General features: G+C 41.5%; 2 protein-coding genes across 3 annotated transcripts; one reads left to right on the plus strand and one right to left on the minus strand.

Annotated features, from left to right (window-relative positions):
* Positions 1 to 9931: 9931 nt before the first annotated feature.
* On the minus strand, positions 9932 to 17535 carry LOC129859212 (twisted gastrulation protein homolog 1-A-like). The gene is made up of 6 exons (XM_055928699.1): positions 17455 to 17535; positions 16607 to 17070; positions 15800 to 15943; positions 14672 to 14771; positions 11666 to 11938; positions 9932 to 10569 (listed from the first exon to the last, which is right to left on the minus strand). The coding sequence occupies exons 3-6, from the start codon at positions 15917 to 15919 to the stop codon at positions 10388 to 10390; spliced, it is 675 nt and encodes a 224-aa protein (XP_055784674.1). The 5' UTR covers positions 15920 to 15943; positions 16607 to 17070; positions 17455 to 17535; the 3' UTR covers positions 9932 to 10387.
* Positions 17536 to 17575: 40 nt separating this feature from the next.
* LOC129859211 (gamma-soluble NSF attachment protein-like) lies at positions 17576 to 21877 on the plus strand. 2 transcript variants are annotated; one of them, XM_055928697.1, is made up of 12 exons: positions 17576 to 17660; positions 18009 to 18076; positions 18281 to 18365; positions 18519 to 18536; positions 18635 to 18683; positions 18911 to 19020; positions 19168 to 19234; positions 19423 to 19493; positions 19575 to 19653; positions 19789 to 19868; positions 20138 to 20267; positions 20847 to 21877. In XM_055928697.1, the coding sequence occupies exons 1-12, from the start codon at positions 17608 to 17610 to the stop codon at positions 20982 to 20984; spliced, it is 948 nt and encodes a 315-aa protein (XP_055784672.1). In that variant the 5' UTR covers positions 17576 to 17607; the 3' UTR covers positions 20985 to 21877. The 2 variants fall into 2 exon arrangements, with proteins under 2 accessions (XP_055784672.1, XP_055784673.1); XM_055928698.1 differs by having other exon boundaries at positions 18653 to 18683.
* The last annotated feature ends 12 nt before the right edge of the window (positions 21878 to 21889 follow it).

Consider the following 21889-nt stretch of genomic DNA (forward strand, 5'->3'; position numbering starts at 1 on the left):
CGTCACAATGGCACCATTGTCCAACTCTGCAACAAGGATTTCTGCCTGCCCTGCACGCATCCCTGATCATCGACTGTAGGTTTGGCAGGCCCTCCATGCCAGGAGAACAGATGCGTCACGTGACCAGAGCCATCCTCAGAAATTGGAGAAAGGCTTCTTTGTGAGGCCTGGGATTTACCAGACTACCCGGCAACACTTTTATTTCCCGCCAGCTGGGCATTGCCCACCGGCTATGTGAGCCAGCAACATGCTCTTCTCGTGTCTCCCCTTCCTTTCCTCTTCTCGCTTCAGGAGAAGTGGACCATCTGATTGGGACACCTAAGGTTATGTGGTGAACGGGTTCAGAACACCCAGGATGACAAGGAACTGTTAGGGAAGATTGCTCCTTGTAGGAATCGAATGCTCCTGTGAGAACTGTTAATGTAGAAATGTAAATGTTTATCATTCACTATATTGCACATATGTATTTTACTTTTGCAGTTAAAGTGAAAATGGGATGTGTATATACACATTTCCTGTTGCATTTACAGTAACTATTCAAAGGCATTTGTCCTTATGCTCCTCCTAATGTTAAAGTACCTCACTGCTGACATAACACCTATTCACTCCTATAACCCACTCTTTCTGCATTGCTCTACTTCTGTACCATTTCAGGCCCAAATAACCAACATTGTCTGTTTCACAAGACCTACTGGCTGCATGAAAACTATAAATACTTGAACGTTCAAGCAAATATGAGGCGGGGTGAGATCCAGCATAAGAACACAAATGCTAAGTAAGTTAAACAAGTGGATCGAATGTTGGATATGACCTCCTAATAGACGAATAAGGTTAGAGACATTGCAGTAAAGTTTTGCTTGTCTCTGGGATCCCTGACAGCCTTGGTGGCCTGTAGACTATGTTTACACATGCAGCCCAATTATGATCATTTTTTTTACTAATTGGTATTTTGGACAATCAGATCAGCTCTGAAAAAGATCTGAGGTGATTGGTCAAATGACCAGAATTGGGCTGCCTGTGTAAACGCAGCCATACTGAAACCAAATGTTGCAGGCCTTTTAATAAGCATTGCTAAAACATGGGGCAGTAATGACCAGATTCCTCTGTGGCATGACTTACACCTCACAGGTTGCCTGTCTAAACACAGCCTATGTATGCTCCCAAACTTTAAACCAATCAAATCAGCTCTTTTCACATCAGAACTTTTTCAGAGCTGATCTGACTGGTTCGCGAAAAGAATATCAAAATTGGTCTGCCTGTGTTCCACCGCCAGTGGAACACAGTCCTGGCCAAAACCAGATCACGCCAAACAACCTTTACTACCATGGTGGTAAATTTACTTTTTAGGCCACCACTGGCAGTGGCTGGAAGAACCTAATTTTACCAGCCATTCAAATATTTTACGAGCCATAATCTCCCCCCCCCCACCCCCCCCACCCCCCAAAGAAAATAATTAAGATAAATCACAGAAAACAATATTGTACCCCACTTTCAACACTAATGATGAGATTCAATCTTCCAGAGCTGACATGCACACCATTTTTTGGGATTGAGAACAAAGAAACCTCTCCCAATCAGTATGTCCACCTGTAAATGAGGCTATTAAGAATAGACATTCTACCAGTCAATGCCAAAATCTACCAGCTGGTGTTAATTTCCAACCCTGTTTATTACCATCAACTGTTCTATTCTGGAGTGTGCATAGCAACATTTATAGGTCCTAGATATTTAGCTGTATCCTTATTGAATAGTCTGACGTGAAGCCATTCCCAGTTTTCAGAAATAGGAATTAAAGCGTACATAGGCCTACTTCAGCAGAGGGACTAAAGATCCACTTTCTACCATTTAGTGTGATTACCCGTAATGTTGGAGACCATATAGAATCAGTGGTCAATAGCCTAGGTATAAATGCAACATGCAACAATGATTTTACTGAGTTACAGTTCATATAAGGGAATCAGTCAATTTAAATACATTCATTAAAACTTCTTATGGCTGCAATCCCGGTAACGGGATCGATATGACAAAAAAAGTGCAGGGCGCCAAATTCAAAAAACAGAAATCTCATAATTAAAATTCCTCAGACATTCATGTGTTTTATATCATTTTAAAGGTAATCTTGTTGTTAATCCCACCAAAGTGTCCGATTTCAAATAGGCTTTTCAGCGAAAGCACTACAAACAATTGTTAGGTCACCACAAAACCACAATAAGCACAGCCATTTTTTCCAGCGAAAGATAGCTTTCACAAAAAAACAGAAATAGAGAGAAAATGAATCTCTAACCTTTGATTATTTTCATCAATGACACTCATAGGACTTCATGTTACACAATACATGCATGTTTTGTTTAAGTTCATATTTATATAAAAAAAATCTGAGTTTACATTGACGCGTTAGATTCACTAGTTGCAAAAACATCAAGTGATTTTGCATAGCCACATCGTTTCAACAGAAATACTCATCATAAATATACACATGGAATTATAGATATCTCTCCTTAATGCAACCGCTGTCAGATTTCAAAAAAACTTTACGGAAAAATAAACCATGCAATAATCTGAGACGGAGCTCAGAACAGTAGCCAAATTAGCTGCCAAGTTGGACTCAACAGAAACCAGAAAATACATGATAAATGTTTCCTTACCTTTGATGAATTCATCAGAATGCAGTCCTAGGAATCCCCGGTCCACAATAAATGCTAGATTTGTTCGTTAATGTCTGTTATTTATGTCAAATTAGCTACTTTGGACATGTTCACCAAACGCCAAACCCAAAGCGCGTCCACTATAACGTGACAATGTCCAAAAGTTCCGTTACAGTCAGTAGAAACATGTCAAACGATGTACTGAATCAATCTTTAGAATGTTGTTAACATACATCTTGAATAATGTTCCAACCGGAGAATTTCATTGACTTCAGTTGACCGATGGAACGGAGCTGACTCTCACCTGAACGCGCGTGGTCAATGCGCGATCACCTCCTGCCAGAGCTCACTAATTCCTGTCTCCTTCGGCCCCCCTTCACATTAGATTCATCAGACAAAGTTCTATTGACTGTTGCCATCTAGTGGAAGCCGTAGGAAGTGAAAACTCATAAATATCTCTGTGATTTCAATGAGAGCTTGGTTGAAAATTGGCACCCCCAGACAAAATACAAACAGGAAGTGGAACTTCTCAGGTTTTTGCCTGCCATGTGAGTTCTGTTATACTCACAGACATAATTCAAACAGTTTTAGAAACTTCAGAGTGTTTTCTATCCAATATGAATAATAATATGCATATATTAGCAACTGGGAATGAGGAGCAGGCCGTTTAATATGGGCACCTCTGTGCACCTTTCATCCAAGCTACTCAATACTGCCCCTTCAGTAAACCCTAATCTATGGTTGGGAAGGCATAGGCCCACCTACTGGGGATCAAGGTCCAGCCAATCAGAGTTTTCCCCCACAAAAGGGCTTTGTTAGACAGAAATACTCCTCAGTTTCATCAGCTGTTCGGGTGGCTGGTCTCCGATGATTCCGCAGGTGAAGAAGCCGGATGTGGAGGTCCTGGCTTGGCCTGGTTACATGTGGTCTGTGGACGTCAGATGCCAAATTCTCTAAAATGATGAAGGCTTTATGGTAGAGAAATTAACATGAAATTACCTGGCAACCTTTCCGGTGGACATTCCTGCAGTCAGCAAGATTTGAGGCATCTGTGGCAATGTGTTGTGACAAAACTTGCTGTTTTATTGTCCCAAGCACAAGGTGGACTTGTGTAATGATCATGCCGTTTATTCAGCTTCTTAATATGCCATTATTTGCAAAGGAGAAATGCTCACGAACAGGGATGTAAACACATTTGTTCACAAAATTTGAGAAATACGCTCTTTGTGCGTATTCAAAATTTCTGGGATCTTTTATTTCAGCTCATGAAACATGGAAACCGCACTTTACATGTGTTTAGTATAGATGGGTGTACATAATAAACTGGCCACTGAGTGTATAGTTACCACTAGGAAATATAATATGCCTTCACAGCATTGAAATACACACCAATTAAATATCCCTTGCACTAAAGTAAGGCATAAACAAAAACAACCAATGTACAGTTTATTTTAAAAGGAAGACATCTTAACTCTGTTTCAATAAAAACTCAAGTTCCTGTCTGGAAAACGAACAAAACACAATCCTCGATCAACCCAGACCGGCCTTAGGCTAGTAACATACAGACATACATCTCTATGTTCCTTGGTCTGAGGGTAGCTAATTATACGAGCAGGGTCTATCTGCAGACCGCGTTTACTATATGCTGTACCCACTACGCTTCATTTACTACATGCCACGCCCCCTGCGATGCCGTTAAGGCTGCTACACCGCCACACACTGTCGTTCACCCCCGCCTGCTAGCATGTACCAGGTAGTGTCACTAACCAGTTCCAATACTGACTGGAGGTGCAATGGCGGAAGTATTTTGCGATTCTCTTGGCCTAAGTACAGTTTGTGAGAATGAGTGGACGTTGGTGAAAAAGAGGGGATTGAAAAGGGCTAAAGTTGGAAATGCACAGCAGTTTATGGTTTCAGTGCGATCCACAATAAATTGTTTTTTGGGGTGACCTGTTTGCGGTCTCAAAGATGGTGAATTGGAATCGGTTCGAGTGACCAGGAGCGGTATGATGCTGAAGTTCATTTGTGTCAACAGTGCAAAAGGTTAAAGCTCTGTGGCTCAACAAGATGTGAAAAGTTGTGATTTTCAGAGTAGGGCACCGGTTAAAGGTGTCATCTCAGGTGTTTCGTTGTATATAGAGGCTGTGTGGTTGTCGAATGAAAAAATATGTAGTAGTTGAAGAGTCTGATGAAGCATGTTGTTATTGTGATGGGAATCACATTCCCGGAGTGCCCTGTTGAGGATGAAGAAGGTCGCAATGCGAGCTCCACGTCTCCTGATGTACTGGCCTGTCTCCTGGTAGCGCCTCCATGCTCTGGACACTACGCTGACAGACACACCAAACCTTTTTGCCACAGCTCGCATTGATGTGCCATCCTGGATTAGCTGCACTACCTGAGCCACTTGTGTGGGTTGTCGACTCCGTCTCATGCTACCACTAGAGTGAAAGCACCGCCAGCATTCAAAAGTGACCAAAACATCAGCCAGGAAGCATAGGAACTGAGAAGTGGTGTGTGGTCACCACCTGCAGAACCATTCCTTTTTTGGGGGCGTCTTACTAATTGCCTATTTCCACCTTTTGTCTATTCCATTTGCACAACAGCATGTGAAATTTATTGTCAATCAGTGTTGCTTCCTAAGTGGATAGTTTGATTTCACAGAAGTGTGATTGACTTGGAGTTACATTGTGTTGTTTAAGTGTTCCCTTTATTTTTTTGAGCAGTGTATTTTGATTTGTTTAACCTTTTTGGTTACTACATGATTCCATATGTGTTATTTCATAGTTTTGATGTCTTCACTATTCTACAATGTAGACAATTAAAAAATATATATATATTTCACCAGGTAGGCCAGTTGAGAACAAGTTCTCATTTACAACTGAGACCTGGCCAAGACAAAGCAAAGCATTGTGACAAAAAACAACAGCACAGTTACACATGGGATAAACAAAAGTACAGCCAATAACACAATAGAAAAATCTATATACAGTGTGTGCAAATAGCGTAAGGTGGTAAGGAAATAAATAGGCCATAGTTGCGAAGTAATTACAATTTAGCAAATTAACACTGGAGTGATAGATGTGCAAGTAGAAATACTGGTGTGCAAAAAAATGTAAAAAAGTAAATAAAAACAATATGGGGATGAGGTAGGTAATTTGGCTCTTTCTACTGTTTCTTTTGGATTTAATTTGCATGTTTCTACTTATCATTTTGTACTTAAGGATTTTACCTTTTTGCCATTCATATCACTTGGAACCTATTTAACCTAATCTGAATTACAATGCTTTCTTTTACCATTTACCAACCTGGAATCTGTGACAAACAATGGACAATTCACTTGTGAGTAATAAATACATTTGAACTACAACAGCAACTTTCCTTTCGTCTATGGAAATGCTTAAGGAACCAAAACTCTATTTAGGCATTTTATAGAAGTGAGCCTTTTAGTATCTGGAACTTCAGCCATAAATGACTTTGTCTCTAAAGTGTTCCACTGCATCGTGTGTGAGGCACTCTGCATAGTGTCCAGGGCCCATATCCACAGAGAATCTCAGAGTAGGAGTGCAATCTCGTGTAGCTCAGTTGGTAGAGCGTGGCACTTGCAACGCCAGGGTTGTGGGTTCGATTCCCATTTGGGACCACTATGGGGGGGGGGGGAAAGTATGTAAATGTATGCAGTCGCTCTGGATAAGTGTCTACAAAAAGACACATTTAAATGCTGAACTAGGATCTGTCCATATAATCCTATTCACTATGATCTAAAAAAGCACTCCTACTCTGAGATGCTTTGTGGATATGGGCCCAGATGTTGCTGTGCAAGGCAGGTGAGCTTGGAAAAGTCAGGCTAACTTTCTAACTCCTGCAGTAGGCTCTCATCCCCCACTAGACATAGGGGAGGATCGTATACGCAGGAGTTAGACATTTACAGAGTTTGTCTGAGGTGGTGTGCTAAAAGTCCCCAGCAGGGAATTGTAACACAAATTTTAGGATCAACGTTATCTTTTAGTATACAGTTTTTATATTACAGTAATGTAGTCTAGTAAAATGTGTCAACTGTAATGATGTGTATCTTATAGCACGATTTAGGGCTCCCAAGTGGTGCAGCGGTCTAAGGCACTGCATCTCAGTGCTAGAGGCGTCACTACAGACACCCTGGTTTGAATCCAGGCTGTATCACAACCGGCCGTGATTGGGTGTCCCATAGGGCGGCGCACAATTGGCCCAGCTTCATCCGGGTTTGACTGGTGTAGGCCGTCTGTGGCAGACCAGGGGGTTTGGTCAAGATGTTTACACAGATCAGACACGGACAGAGTAGGATTAGCTCGGTTTCAAGGGTGTTTATTAAATAATAAATCAAAAGAAAAGGATAGGTTTCCCCCATGAGACCCTCTCCGGGATATCGTCTTCTGGGCTCCGGGTCTTGCTGTTTCCTGTTGGGCACACAAACTCAAACTCCCTCGTCTTAGCTCGGGCACCGCCTCCAACTACACGGAAGTCACCTTACTTCCCCCACTCCTCTCCTGTGTGTGGCCCTTCTGGCAGCTTTATAGGGCTTGTACAGCTGTAGACCACACTATTTACCAAGAGAGTGTATCTATATTCTTCGTAGCTGTCTATTAGTGTAGCTGTCAGATCGGGTCTGGCCGGCTAGGATAAGTTCTAGATAGCGTAAGTCGAGATCAGTGTGGAAGAACTTGACTGGCCTGCACAAAGCCCTGATCTCAACCCCATGGAACACCTTTGGGAGGAATTGGAACGCTGACTGCGAGCCAAACATCAGTGCCCGACCTCACTAATGCTTGTGGCTGAATAGAAGCAAGTCCCTGCAGTAATGTTCCAACGTCTAGTTGGATATGTTTGGCCGTTCCGGTCAGCCAGACAGATGGGACAAATTCGACTGGCTGAACAGGTAAGTAAAGTTTGACCTGCCGGTCAGGACAAATTTGGTGTTCGGTCCAATAAGATAAGTTTGGCCGGCTTGCCAGATACCCTATACTGAGAAAGCGAAAAAAAAAATTTTTTTTTTTTTTGCTAATGTATTAAAAAATAAAAAACATACCTTATTTACATAAGTATTCAGACCCTTTGCTATGAGACTCAAAATTGACCTCAGGTGTGTCCTGTTTCCATTGATCATCCTTGAGATGTTTCTACAACTTGATTCAATTGATTGGACATGATTTGGAAAGGCACACACCTGTTTATATAAGGTCCCACAGCTGACAGTTCATGTCAGATCAAAGACCAGGCCATGAGGTCGAAAGAATGATCCGTAGAGCTCCGAGACAGGATTGTGTCGAGGCACAGATCTGGGGAAGGGTACGAAAATATTTCTACGGCATTGAATGTCCCCAAGAACACAGTGGCCATTCTTAAATGGAAGAAGTTTGGAACCACCAAGACTCTTCCTAGAGCTGGCTGCCCGGCCAAACTGAGCAGTCGTGGGAGGAGGGCCTTGGTCAGGGAGGTGACCAAGAACTTGAGACACCTGTGGCATTGTGTTATGTGATCATGCTGTTTAATCAGCTTCTTGATATGCCACAGCTGTCAGGTGATGGATTTTCTTGGCAAAGGAGAAATTAAAGTTCCAATATTCTCACCCTCGTGTAAATTCTGTAAGTGTAATGTGTATACCAATTAGTTGATGGTCTGACCGCATTCTGTCCCTTATCAACACTTAACTTTTGGTGCCAGCAACAATTTCATAAAATAGTCAAGACGACTAGCTTGATTGATCCTTCGCCATGTTTATCTCACTAGGTCAGGATATGTAAGCCTCCATATATCCACTAGTTCAGATATATGCATAATATTCATAATTTCTTTAAGAGCATGAGGGTGAAAGTTTGTAGTGTGATTTCTTTTACGGTCCATTGAGTTACTTAAAAACGTATTATAATCTCCCACAATAATAATTTAGTCATGTATTGCCTGTAAAGTCAATCAATTATACAGCATCCTTATTTGGACCATATAGATTAATGAGACAAATCTGTTAATGGTCCAATAGCATATTTAAAAGAATCCAGCTTCCTTGTGGATCTGTTTGAACAGTTTTCACATTCAGATCAAACTTGTTAATATCATCACTCCTTTTGAGTTTCTTCACCCATGGGAGAAATACATTTTACAACCCCCCAGTCATTTTTTCCATACAACTTTGTTTAAAGGTGTAGAAGAGTTTCCTGCAAACAATAGATATATTCCTCCTCTTTTAGCCAGATAAAGACAGACTGTCGTGTTATTATCTGCAAAGCCATTACATTACAATTTTAACTAGCTATACTTATTTCACCACTTACCATGTTTGTAAACTTACCATTAAGAAGTACTATGATAATTGAGTGTCCATATAGCTGTACCATAATATTTGCACTGTTAAGCATATTGTAGCTGCGACTAAATAAACCTCTAATTGTCCTTCAATATTCCACCCCCATCCCATGTAGGGTTGTCGTTCCAGTGAATGTCTAACCAACCCTGTACACATGGATCCTAGGGCCTTTCCAAGAGAGATGGGCTCATCCATTAAAAAGAGCACATGGTGCCACCTACAGTACAGACCCAGATCCGCAACATCATTTCGAACGCCTTCCCTCAGTTGTACTGCATCTAGTATATACTGTATATTTAAAAAAAACATGCATATCCTAATTTATTCCCACAATTGACATAATAAGCACTTATGAGTGCTACCCATAATGGCTGGTAGTAGGAATTCTACGTTTTTGTCAACTGATGTGGGATGCATGCCCCTCTCTCCCCTTCCACACAGTTCGACCTACCCCCACACCCAACTCAGATGTTCAACAGTTGTTCCATCCCTGAGCCCAACTCAAGAGAAGACTTGATGTGTGAATGCGTATACAGTTTGGCTGTTTTAGAAGGCATGCCAAATTAAGCCGGAATGGGAAGATTTGATTAACCAATATCTAGTGTTGGCTGATGAAGCTCGGATCCCCGGTTGTGAACTTATCTGGCTGCACTTGTCTCATCTGTCCAGCGAGCTGTCCTTAACCTATCTGGCCTATCATCCAAACTTGTTATCTGTCCAGCCAGCTGAACATATATCCCATCTGTCTTGATGACTTGTCCTATCGTGCCACCCAGCTGAACTAGTTTCATTTGGCCAAACCTATCCAGCCGGCCAAACTTATTTCTGAAATGATCATATCTGGCCAAACTTGTCCCAACTTTTCCAGGCCTGGAAAACACTTAAAATTCCATCACCGTACAAACCCTGCTTATCCTATCTGGTCAGCCAAACATGTCCTATCTGTCTGGTCAAACTTATCTTCAATTATTTTATTAGACTTAAAATCATGTTTACAGTATAAAACAAATCATTTTAACTGCACATATAAAATCAAACATGTGAACAGCTGGCTATTAGTTTGATTGAATATGGACATTGTTTCCTAAAATAACACGTGATAACAATTATACAAATAGTATTTAATCTGATTTTCCATGACATCAAAAATAAAATGCCATTTCATTACACATTTTAAAACATCAACCTCTTCTCTTAACTATATATAAAAACACTTTTTAAATGATATATTTCTAATTTGCTAGAGAACCTATAAAATATAAAAATGAGCAAAAAGAATTCATAAAAATACTGAACATTATGAAAGTCATATTCCTCAGTTAACCTTCACCATCTGCTACTCCAGATAGTGCCCCCTTGTGGCAGTTTGAACACAGTACCCTAATGTGGCCAGTCCCATTGGCTTCAATCAGAGCAGGCAGTTCATACACTTGACGGTTTTGCTGCCGTAGTCGAGGCACTCTGGGCCGATACACTCACAGCAGGCATTGTGGAACCAGCGATATTTGGAGCCCCCCATGGACTCGCAGTATTGCTTGCACTGGCGGATGGACACGCAGTCGTCAAAGTACACCACCGTGCACATGTTATCTGTGGAGGGGAAAGACATGGCATTCAAAGGCTTATTTCTCCAAGGAATACAACAGGCAAATATTACCACTATCCATTTGAAAAACTTACAGAAAACATGCTTAGTCTTCACTTTACATTTATGAAGATACTCTAAAGCAGGGTTTCCCAAACTCTGTCTTTGCCCCCCGGGGAAAAGGGAATCTGGACACACTGGACATATTTAACAATGTAGGCATAGCCGCATGACTCGTTCACAATTCCCTGCTCAGAAATATGATCAGAATACTAAAGCTGCATGAACACACACACAGAGGTTCCTAGTCAATTACAAATCACTAGGACCGGTTGCTGAGTAGAAGACAAATGGAGTGGATGCACATGAAAGTCCACAAGGCCAGCAGCAGTAGCAATCTACTCAATTTGCAGGGCTAGCAGCCCACTAAACCCATCAAAAGACAGCCCGAGATTGCATACGTTTTTATGGAGGGGTCTAGCCACCGAGCTCGGATCAAAGCAGCTTTGAGCATTGACTTCATTCCAGCTCTCCCTCTCCTAAAACAATATACAGTCTGTCGGGGATTTGAGCTATTCGTTGACTCTTGGGGATTCCCTAAAATAGTGGGCTGGACCAAACTTCATATCTTTAGCACTTACGGGGGTGGCCAATCTGCCAGAACTTTAAAATTGTATTTAACTAGGTAGTTAAGAACAAATCCTTATATACAGTGACGGCCTACACCTGACAAACCAACTTTGGCGACTAGTAAGTATGTTATTTAAACTTCCCGCTTTGGGCTGGATGTTTCAATGTGTAGTTCATACAGTCATAACCCGTGAGCATCTTGTTACCTATGTGACCTTGTAGAGCTTCACAATAGAAACGTTTAGACACGATGTGTGAAAAATAACAATATCGGTCCCATGACTTGAATGGTATTTTTGCTACAAATGCTAAACTATGTAGAATCTTCAGAGTCTTCTGATGAACTAATACTTTGATAAAAGGCATCTTTGTAAGACTGTATGACGTACCCACGCTCTGTTTATTCTCTTATTAGGGAATACCCAGCAGCTATGATTGTTCCCAGAATTCAACCCGTTCATCCCTCCCTACCTTCAGTACTTTGGGTGTTATCGTAGCTGGCGTGGATACTGTTCCCGGTCAGGGAGACATTTTGGTGCTGGTCCTCCAGAGTTTCCAGGAAAGACACCAGGTTCTCATGGTAAGATAGTTCCTCAGCCACGGGGAAGGATACTACCATCATGTTGATGGGTGCTTCACCCTCGGTGAGAGCACGGAACAGTGAGGGGATGGGTCGGTAGAGTTCCTCCACCGTGCTCTTAGAGGTAGCCGGAGTGTCGCTGTAGTTCCTGGGGTTACACATCCCTGTGTGATGGGATGCAGGGAACAAGTTGATAATTGGGAAATAAATCAAATACTTTTACAATAAATTACTGATCATCAATAAACCACTATTTGTTCATATGATACTCAACATTCACTGCACTTGTAAAATAGGATGGGTGCACTACCTTGAACAATCAGTGAATAATGGAAGGAAGGATTTGGAGGCGCTCAATATGATGCAAATACCAAATACCCATCCTCATTAATCCATTCTGACCCTGGTTGTAGTTTGCTATTTTCAAGTCAAATGGTCAAAGTTTCAAGTCCTAAGTAGAACTGGCAGAGTCTAGAGTCAATTCCAAGTCGTGCATTTTAGGAGCAAGTTGAGCTGAGACAAGTTATTTCAAGTCAAGTAAAATAATTGTCAAGACATGCAATGACGTCAATCAACTACAAATCTTTGTCTATTTATTGAGGCTAGCAGACAGCCCTTTTCATTATTTTGTCTACAACACATTTTGATTATGTAATAATACATTTCAACTAATTCCAAACGCAAGCTTCATAAGATCAATATCAAGCAATTTTGACTTAACAAAATACCTATGCTAGTAATTGTTGCTTGATGCCCCATTGCTGGTGAGATGGCAAAGTAAACAGTTTATATGCTTGATCCCCAAACAATTTTTGGAGCTGTATATTTATGGCAATCCTCTAACTTTTTTTTTTTTTTGCAAGTGTGATGCCTGCGGCTACTCTGGCTGCGTGGAGAGTAATCCATGAAGTCTCCGTGCCACAAAATGACAAAACCTGGCCAGATCATTTCAAGTGATTAATCAAGTCGAGGCTCCAAGTTAAGTCTCAAGTTTTTATTTTCTATCATGTCGAGTCTCAAATCAAATGTGACATGAGTCAGACTCGATTCTACAGTCGTGGCCAAAAGTTGAGAATGACACAAATATTAATTTCCACAAAGTTTGCTGCTTCAGTGTCTTTAGATATTTTTGTCAGATGTTACTATGGAATACTGAAGTATAATTACAAGCATTTCAAAAGTGTCAAAGGCTTGTATTGACAATTACATGAAGTTGATGCAAAGAGTTAATATTTGCAGTGTTGACCCTGCTTTTTCAAGACCTCTGCAATCCGCCCTGGCATGCTGTCAATTAACTTCTGGGCCACATCCTAACTGATGGCAGCCCATTCTTGCATAATCAATGCTTGGAGTTTGTCAGAATTTGTGGGTTTTTGTTTGTTCACCCACCTCTTGAGGATTGGCCACAAGTTCTCAATGGGATTAAGGTCTGGGGAGTTCCCTGGCCAAGGACCCAAAATATCGATGTTTTGTTCCCCGAGCCACTTAGTTAACGCTTTGCCTTATGGCAAGGTGCTCCATCATGCTGGAAAAGGCATTGTTCGTCACCAAACTGTTCCTGGATGGTTGGGAGAAGTTGCTCTCGGAGGATGTGTTGGTACCATTCTTTATTCATGGCTGTGTTCTTAGGCAAAATTGTGAGTGAGCCCACTCCCTTGGCTGAGAAGCAACCCCCACACATGAATGGTCTCAGGATGCTTTACTGTTGGCATGACAGGACTGATGGTAGCGCTCACCTTGTCTTCTCCGGACAAGCTTTTTTCCGGATGCCCCAAACAATCGGAAAGGGGATTCATCAGAGAACATGACTTTACCCCAGTCCTCAGCAGTCCAATCCCTGTACCTTTAGCAGAATATCAGTCTGTCCCTGATGTTTTTCCTGGAGAGAAGTGGCTTCTTTGCTGCCCTTCTTGACACCGGGCCATCCTCAAAAGTCTTTGCCGCACTCACACCTGCTATTCCTGAGCAAGCTCTGTACTGGTGGTGCCCCGATCCCGCAGCTGAATCAACTTTAGGAGACGGTCCTGGCACTTGCTGGAATTTCTTCGGCGCCCTGAAGCCTTCATCACAACAATTGAACCGCTCTCCTTGAAGTTCTTGATGATCAGATAAATGGTTGATTTAGGTGCAATCTTACTGGCAGCAAGATCTTTGCCTGTGAAGCCCTTTTTGTGCAAAGTAATGATGACGGCACGTGTTTCCTTGCAGGTAACCATGGTTGACAGAGGAAGAACAATGATTCCAAGCACCACCCTCCTTTTGGAGGAGCTTCCAGTCTGTTATTCGAACTCAATCACCATGACAGAGTGATCTCCAGCCTTGTCCTCGTCAACACTCACACCTGTGTTAACGAGAGAATCACTGACATGATGTCAGCTGGTCCTTTTTTGGCAGGGCTGAAATGCAGTGGAAATGTTTTTGGGGGATTCAGTTCATTTGCATGGCAAAGAGCAACTTTGCAATTAATTGCAATTCATCTGATCACTCAGATGAACACCAACCAACCAAGCCACACTGCTTCTTAACACAGCGCGCCTCCAACCCGGAAGCCAGCCGCACCAATGTGTCGGAGGAAACACTGTGTACCTGGCCCCCTTGGTTAGCGCGCACTGCGCCCGGCCTGCCACAGGAGTCACTGGAGCGCGATGAGACAAGGATATCCCTACCGGCCAAACCCTCCCTAACCCGGACGACGCTATGCCAATTGTGCGTCGCCTCACGGACCTCGGCTGCGACAGAGCCTGGACCACTGCGCCACCCGGGAGGCCCCCATCTGATCACTAACATTCTGGAGTATATGCAAATTGCCATCATACAAACTGAGGCAGCAGACTTTGAAAATTAATGTGTGTCATTCTCAAAACTTTAGGCCACAACTGTACAACTCTGGCACCTACCCACACAGTCGCAGCACTCCTCCCACAGCGTGCCCAGACAGAGCATACACTCCTTACAGCATGAGCAGTTCCCATCAGAGGGCCTGCACTGACACAGCTCCTGTACATCACAAAACACACAATGTATATTATAACATGGTCACATTTTATGTACGTGGCAGGACTGATGTACATAAGTGGATAACTCACAAGTAAGAGAGAAATTCAGCAATAGACAGTGAAGGTGGCACACATTTGCATAGCATGCACACAAATGCATATGCATTTAAGCCTTCTATCATGTTGTGCAAACATTCTTTCAATACAGTAGTCTCAGTCTGGCTTTAGTCGATACATGAGGGCCAAAACAATATAACATTATTTGTGTGTATTGAGCACGTCATGGTTGACTCAAGAAAATAAGCAATACATATCCTGTTAGAAATCACTACGGACGGGTGTGTGTAACTGCGTATGTTTGAGGAGTGGGCCGACCTTAAGATGCCTGTTCTGTGACTCCTCCAGTGTGGCTGGGAGGGCAGTTCAAAGGGAGAGCAGAGGTCAAATTCCAGATGTGCACAGGGATGGAGCTAACTGAGCCCACAGACAAGTGTGGTTGTGGCTGCAACAGCAACCATGGAAGGTATACAGATATCAATCTCCATTGGCCATCGCAAGTACAGCCAAGGTAGACTAGGCTACATCATTTGAAGACACTGTGTGGCTGTAAATGTAAAACATGCGCTTGATTGTAAGCCCTGCCAACTTCGGAGTACATTTTTAGTATCTCCGCTTTGTTAGTTGAGTGTTCTCAGACAGGTTTATTTAGTTTACAGGTACTGTTACGGTTGTATGCATGTTTCCAGGAGAGAGAATGTAGAGATTTTAGGTTAATGTAAAATGACATACACACAGTTGAAATGCATAGTGGGAGGTTCATCAAGTCTTAGCTGACTTCCAAGGAATAAAATATTGGCATAACACTATGGCAGTGGCAATATACTCTGAAAAGACATGAGAGATTCCTTATTGAAATTCCATAGAGTTCTCTCAAAGTGATTTAGTAACAGAAAAATTGTATTAGTGAGACGAAAGTTTACCTAAACCGAATGCCTTTTAAAAAACGCACTAAGAGCTTAGCCTTCTTACCTGAATGAGGCACTTGCTGACATCACTGGCACAGAGAGCCTTGTTGCAGGCGGCAATCATGGAAAGTCCAGATAGAAGGAAAATAAGTGCAGTGGATAGTAAAATTTGAGTAGACTTCATTTCCGACACGCACGAAACGGTATCCTGCACCGACAAAACAAAGAGTCAGACAAGAATTTGGAATGTACCCCTTATTCAACATCAACAAAATACCTAGACGTCATCGGGACTCAATAAACATACTACTAAAACGCAGGAAAAATCGTGTCAAGGAACCATCCCTTTGATTCAATTGTTATGGTAAATTGCCCGTTTGTTTTAAAGGGACATTATTCCCTTTCTACACAAACCACAATCCGCAAGTCGTCAGACCCACTGCAATGCAAACATTGGTTTCCCGCTTGCTGGCAACTAAATTGCATAAAGGTTCCTGCGCATTTAATCTTAAACTCTGAATACATTTAAAATCGATGTTCAAACGTTGTATAGCTATTACGGTAATCTAATTCAATAATAGCATGTTGATCATGCCAGTAGCGCAACCCTCTTAAAGACCTCAGGGTTACATAAGGAAGGGAAGTTACATTTTATCCTAAAATTAAACACTTAGTTTGGATAAATTGTATGAAAAGTCTGACACTTTTCAGGCGCCGTTTATGAACAACCCTCGTGTTTTGGAGAGGCATATCCAAAGCTATAAACACCTTTTCTCAACATCAACCAACTAGGAAGAAAGGATGCCGTTTTTTGTCTTGGTAAAGAACGCACACTGATTAACAATATAATAAAAGTAGTAATCAAACTCACCCTGCCCAACTTGTCGATTGTTGCTCCAAAGGTGAAAGTTTCTTAACCCCTTTTCCACCTCTACCTTTCAGAATTAAAGCATGTTCTGATGGCGTGACTCTCCACACCCGCTACACAACACAAAGCAGACAGGGGTAGGCAAACGCCTTAAAGATACAGTTACTATTTCAGACACAGGAGCCCTGCTCAGGTGAACCCGAGCCAAGAACTCTGTCAATTGGTATCATGTGATAGGCCATGTCTACTGGTTTGGCAGTGATATATTCGACTGGGCTATACGAATGTATTAGTTTATCACTTAAAAAAATAGTAGCAACAATGTTTTCACTGATAATAATAGCCAGATGAGGACTAGACACCACTATGAGCCTAGTTCCTTTCTAGATTTCTTCTTAGGTTCCTTCTAGGGAGTTTTTTCCTGGCCACTGCTTCTTCCTCTGCATTGCTTGTTCTGGGCTGGGTATCTGTAAAGCACGTTGCAACTGCTGGTAGAAAACGGCCTTATAAAATACATGTAATAATAGAGGAATTATATTATACAATTTGTAGGCTATATAAATGAATAACTGGAGATTTCATAATGCATTGCAAATAGAGATGAATTTGATTGTTTATTTCACTTTGCTATATTATCTACCTCACTTGCTTTGGCAATGTTAACATATGTTTCCCATGCCAATAAAGCCCCTTGAATTGAATTGATGAAATAAGACTAGTTTTCAAGGGAAGGGCCTTTCTAGGGAAGGGCGTTCAAAAGAGAAAAAAAAGAACTGTTACATTATTGCCCAGTAGGTGCAACATTGTAACGTTGTCGCAGTATATGAGTAGAAAAATAAAATGCAACTCACGAGCTTCCGTAGTCAACACACTGATGAAGGAAAGGTCTCCTGAAACCAGTAACGGCAACATCTCACTACATTTTAGCCAGTGAGAACTTAAATATTAATAACTGTTTCATTACATTATTAGTAGACTACACAGCAGAGCTGCCACTGGACCAGATGGCTGCGAAAATCAACGAGGCGCACGACCACATTGCCAAGGCTGAAAAATAGTAAGGAAATCTCGCTAGCTAGATGACGTTAGCTAGCTAGCTTGCATTTGAGCTATTACAGTAGGTAGTCAGCCACGATCATAGTATTGGTAATCGTGTATTGTAAAGTACCTATATATAAAGCAAATAGCATAGGAATGGTATTTTCAATTTAGCAAGCTAGCTTGCCATTCTAGATAGGAAGCCAGCTGAGCTGCACTGCAGTTAAGCCTGTCGGTATCACTTCATCAATACTAGGGCGTCCATACCTGTATTACATCCTATGGCAAATCCATATGATTGTAACTTTTTTCAGAGGCAATGCTGCTGTAATGTTTGGCACTGAAATATGATGCATTTTCCCCACAGTTTAAAGACTAGCTTCATGAAATGGAAGCCTGACTATGACAGTGCTGCATCAGAGTACTCAAAAGCAGGTATTGTATCCCAAAGGCTCATACATTCTATGCAGCAACAATTTGGACCTGAATGCATGTCCCCTACTACAACAACATTTGATAGTCTAGTTGGGCAATAGCACACTGTCAGTAATATTAGGCTAAATTGCAGAAGTGTTGCTCAAGTTGTCTTATGATTTGGCTTATTATAAATGCATAATAAAGCATTCCCTTTTCGCCCAGCTGTTGCCTTTAAAAATGCCAAGATGCTTGAAGAAGCGAAGGAGGCATACCTGCAAGAGGCAGAGGCACATACCAACAACAAAACGTATCCTTTCACTGCCAATGGGGAGGGAGGCTTATAAATGGTATTGCAGGTTTGTTCTGAACAAGGTAATTGTATATGCTGTATTTGAACATCGTGGCCCACAAAGATCTGATAACAACATCAACGTTTTCTTTAACTCAACTCAATGTACAGACTTTTCCATGCAGCCAAGTGAGTATAAAAGATCTAGGCCTATCTGATGTAATGATATTAATAGAACCGGAATGACACTGATTTGTCTATGTCTGGTTGTATTGAATGTTGCTAAGGAGACCTTTCTGTTACAGAGCACTTGAGGCAGCTGGTATGATGCTCAAGGTTAGTGTTAATGTGATAACAAGTATATATGATTGACATTAATGTTTATCAGAGGTCGGGTGACATTTACTGTTGCGTTTATGCCATAGTTTTTAAGTTTTTGTTGCCCCCTTCTAGATTAAAGGCTTTGTTTTTAGCCAGACGCTTTTGACACATGACATGACTACTGTTTTAATATTAACTAGCTACTAATGCTAATCATTGACAGACATGTTTTTTATCTCCAGGACATGCAGAGGATACCAGAGGCTATCCAGTATATTGAGAGAGCAAGCATGATGTATGTAGAGAATGGCACACCAGACACTGCAGCCTTGGCCCTCGACAGAGCTGGAAAGTACGTACCGGTAGCCAATATTAAAGACGATCTCTCAAAATGAATTCCCTGTCAACATTGGCATGTCACTGTAAACGTATGATGATGCTCGTTGTTATTCCTCGTTTTGATGCTTAGGCTACTTAAGTTGCCCTTTTCTTTTTTCAGGCTAATCGAATCACAGGATCTAGCAAAAGCAGTGGATCTGTACCAGAAAGCTGCATCAGTATTTGAGGTACGACTTGAATTTTTGATAGTAGAGAACACCAATCATTGAGTTGCTTCCAAGCCACAGCCTCAGTTCAGGGTCATATCTGCAGGAATCTCAGTCTTATTTCATTGATATTGGATATATATTAATGTGATGAAAAGTGACCAAATCAATGAAAATATTGTTGATATGATGAATGTATATTTCTGCAGAATGAAGACCGTCTACGTCAAGCTGTAGAGATGCTGGGTAAAGCATCAAGACTTCTCGTCAGGCAACACAAGTAAATTCTCACCTGCTTTACAGATTGTTCTACCTTTCCTACTGATTCCCGTCCAGCTAACTGTTGTTTTTGGCCCGTCAGGCTTGATGAAGCAGCAGTGTCGATTCAGAAGGAAAAGAACATGTATAAAGAAATAGAGAATTACCCAACGTGTTTTAAGGTGTGTTTAAGGATCTTTCACTTATTTAGTCTGATAAAGACAATTGACCGTGTTCAAAAGTGAGCAGACTGTGTTATTATTACCCCTGTTGTGAAGATTAAAACCAAATGGTTGCCTGTGTATTTTCTTCTTCAGAAAACCATTGCCCAAGTGCTAGTCCACCTTCACAGAAATGACTTCGTAGCAGCAGATAAATGTGTTCGAGAGAGTTACAGGTATTGACTTTACATTGGTCTAACTAAAAGGTAAATATGAAGGTTATGAATTTTGTTATGTTTGACTAGGGATTCATAATTCTGGTAACTTACCCCAAATTCCAGAAATCCCGGGTTGGAATATTCCTGTAGTCAGGAGGTAATAAACACGGAATCTGTGAATACTCCACCCGGGATTTCTGGAAAGATTTCTGGAAAACCTGGGAATTTTGGGAAAGTTACCGGAATTTTGCAACCCTATGCTTGACCATTCTAACCTTTGACCCTAGTCTGCCAGGTTTCAGTGGGAGTGAGGACTGCATTGCCTTGGAGCAGCTCCTGCAGGGCTACGACGAGCAGGATGAGGACCAAGTGCACTGCGTCTGTAACTCGCCCTTATTCAAGTACATGGACAATGATGTGAGTGTTCTGCCTTGTGGCTTATACTGTTTGTAACCATCATTCATTTCAAAGCATGTCATCACATCATTTGAGTATCTACTTCTCTCAATTGTGTTCTGTTGTCTCCTTTGATCACATTTTAAGGTCTTTAAAAGGTATGGAATCATGAGCTGTCCTTTCCTTATGAAACCTCTCTCCTAGCCACCCCATAGATGCATTTCCAGGCTAGCCTGAATAATGCAGAGTAATTTATTAATAGAAACAATAGCAGTCCAACTGCTTGCTTACCTGCGTCACCCCTATAGACCCTGCTTTCTTGTGTTGTTTTGTACGATTTATTATCTTTTACATTTCTTTAGAGCTATTTCTTAAACCTCTCCTGATCAATCCCAGAAAGACACACACACACCTGACTCAAACTAACCAAGGGTTTTCTGATTGGTTCATTAGTTGAATCTGCTGTGCTAGTTTAGGAAGAGATCAAAACCATGGAACTGGCTGTGGGTACTCAATGAGAGGTTTAGGAAACACTTCTGACAAACAAATACTGTAGAGACAACTTGCCATAACCTGACCACAGTGCCAATTGTCTTGCAGTATGCAAAGTTGTCCATCAGCCTGAGGGTTCCAGGGGGGGGTAAGAAGAAGGCTCCTGCTTCAGCTGCCGATGCTGGGGAAGGAGGAGCGGGGGCAGGGGAGGCTGATGAGGATGAGTACGCTGGTGGGCTATGTTAGCCACAGAACCTGGACTTCCTGTCTGGACCAGAGCACTTCCAGTTACCTGTTAAGGATGGGTGTCGGAATCTTCCACAGCCCTCCCATTCTCAGCATGCCAGGAGGTCGTGAACTTTGCCTTGCCTCCCATCGCCAGATGTATCCTAGAAAACAACTGTAGGCACTAACCACCAAGCATAACAACGAGTTATGCTCATAACAATAACATAAGCATGGTAATATAATATCACTGTGGAAAATAATCAAACACTACTTAAAGATTTGAATATATTATTTGTCCCTTTTGGGGTTTACTGCGATTGTAAAATGATGTATATTTTGCTACATTTGAAGTGATATAAAACATTTGATTTTGAATGTTGATCTAGGTTTGGTAATGTATTTGTTGTATTTGCCTCAATGGATCATCAAGGTGTTTTCTCATTCAATCTACAACAGTATGCAACAAGATACTCAGTGTGAAAATAATGATTTGCACGTTCACCTTACAATATCAAACTCTGTGCCTGATTGATGCGTAGAGGGGTGGATGAGACGATTTCTGAATTTGTACAGTATGAAGTGTTGAAAGCAGCCATTTCAGTTACTATTGTGTGTGAAGGCACTTATAATGAATCACATTTATGTTAAGAAAATAATATATTTGGGTAATTGGTATATTATTGTACTTTAGTTTCTTCTAGATTTCAGAATGCCTTTCCATTTGTATTATATGTTATGCCTGTACTTTGGAACTGACTGAAAGCTAGATGATGATTCATGTTTACAACTAATCTTAAAATGTGTGTCAAGTCTTGTGGAGTATGCAGGCTTGATGTTTGTGGCATGCCCTCAGTGTTTTTACTGAATCAAGTCATGGAATGGAATAAAATGGCAGCAGGTCAGCTTTCAAACATTTGTTACAT

This window comes from Salvelinus fontinalis, chromosome 7, assembly GCF_029448725.1.
Source record: "Salvelinus fontinalis isolate EN_2023a chromosome 7, ASM2944872v1, whole genome shotgun sequence".
In the NCBI taxonomy this organism is placed as follows: Eukaryota; Metazoa; Chordata; class Actinopteri; order Salmoniformes; family Salmonidae; genus Salvelinus; species Salvelinus fontinalis.

Coding starts and splice junctions, on each gene's coding strand:
- LOC129859212 (XM_055928699.1), bottom strand. CDS start 15,919: ATGAAGTCTACTCAAATTTTACTATCCACTGCACTTATTTTCCTTCTA. Junction 14,772..15,799: donor TCAGCAAGTGCCTCATTCAG/GTAAGAAGGCTA, acceptor TGTGATGTACAG/GAGCTGTGTCAGTGCAGGCC. Junction 10,570..11,665: donor TAACACCCAAAGTACTGAAG/GTAGGGAGGGAT, acceptor TCCCCTCCACAG/ATAACATGTGCACGGTGGTG.
- LOC129859211 (XM_055928697.1), top strand. CDS start 17,608: ATGGCTGCGAAAATCAACGAGGCGCACGACCACATTGCCAAGGCTGAA. Junction 17,661..18,008: donor ATTGCCAAGGCTGAAAAATA/GTAAGGAAATCT, acceptor TTTTCCCCACAG/TTTAAAGACTAGCTTCATGA. Junction 19,654..19,788: donor ATTACCCAACGTGTTTTAAG/GTGTGTTTAAGG, acceptor TTTCTTCTTCAG/AAAACCATTGCCCAAGTGCT.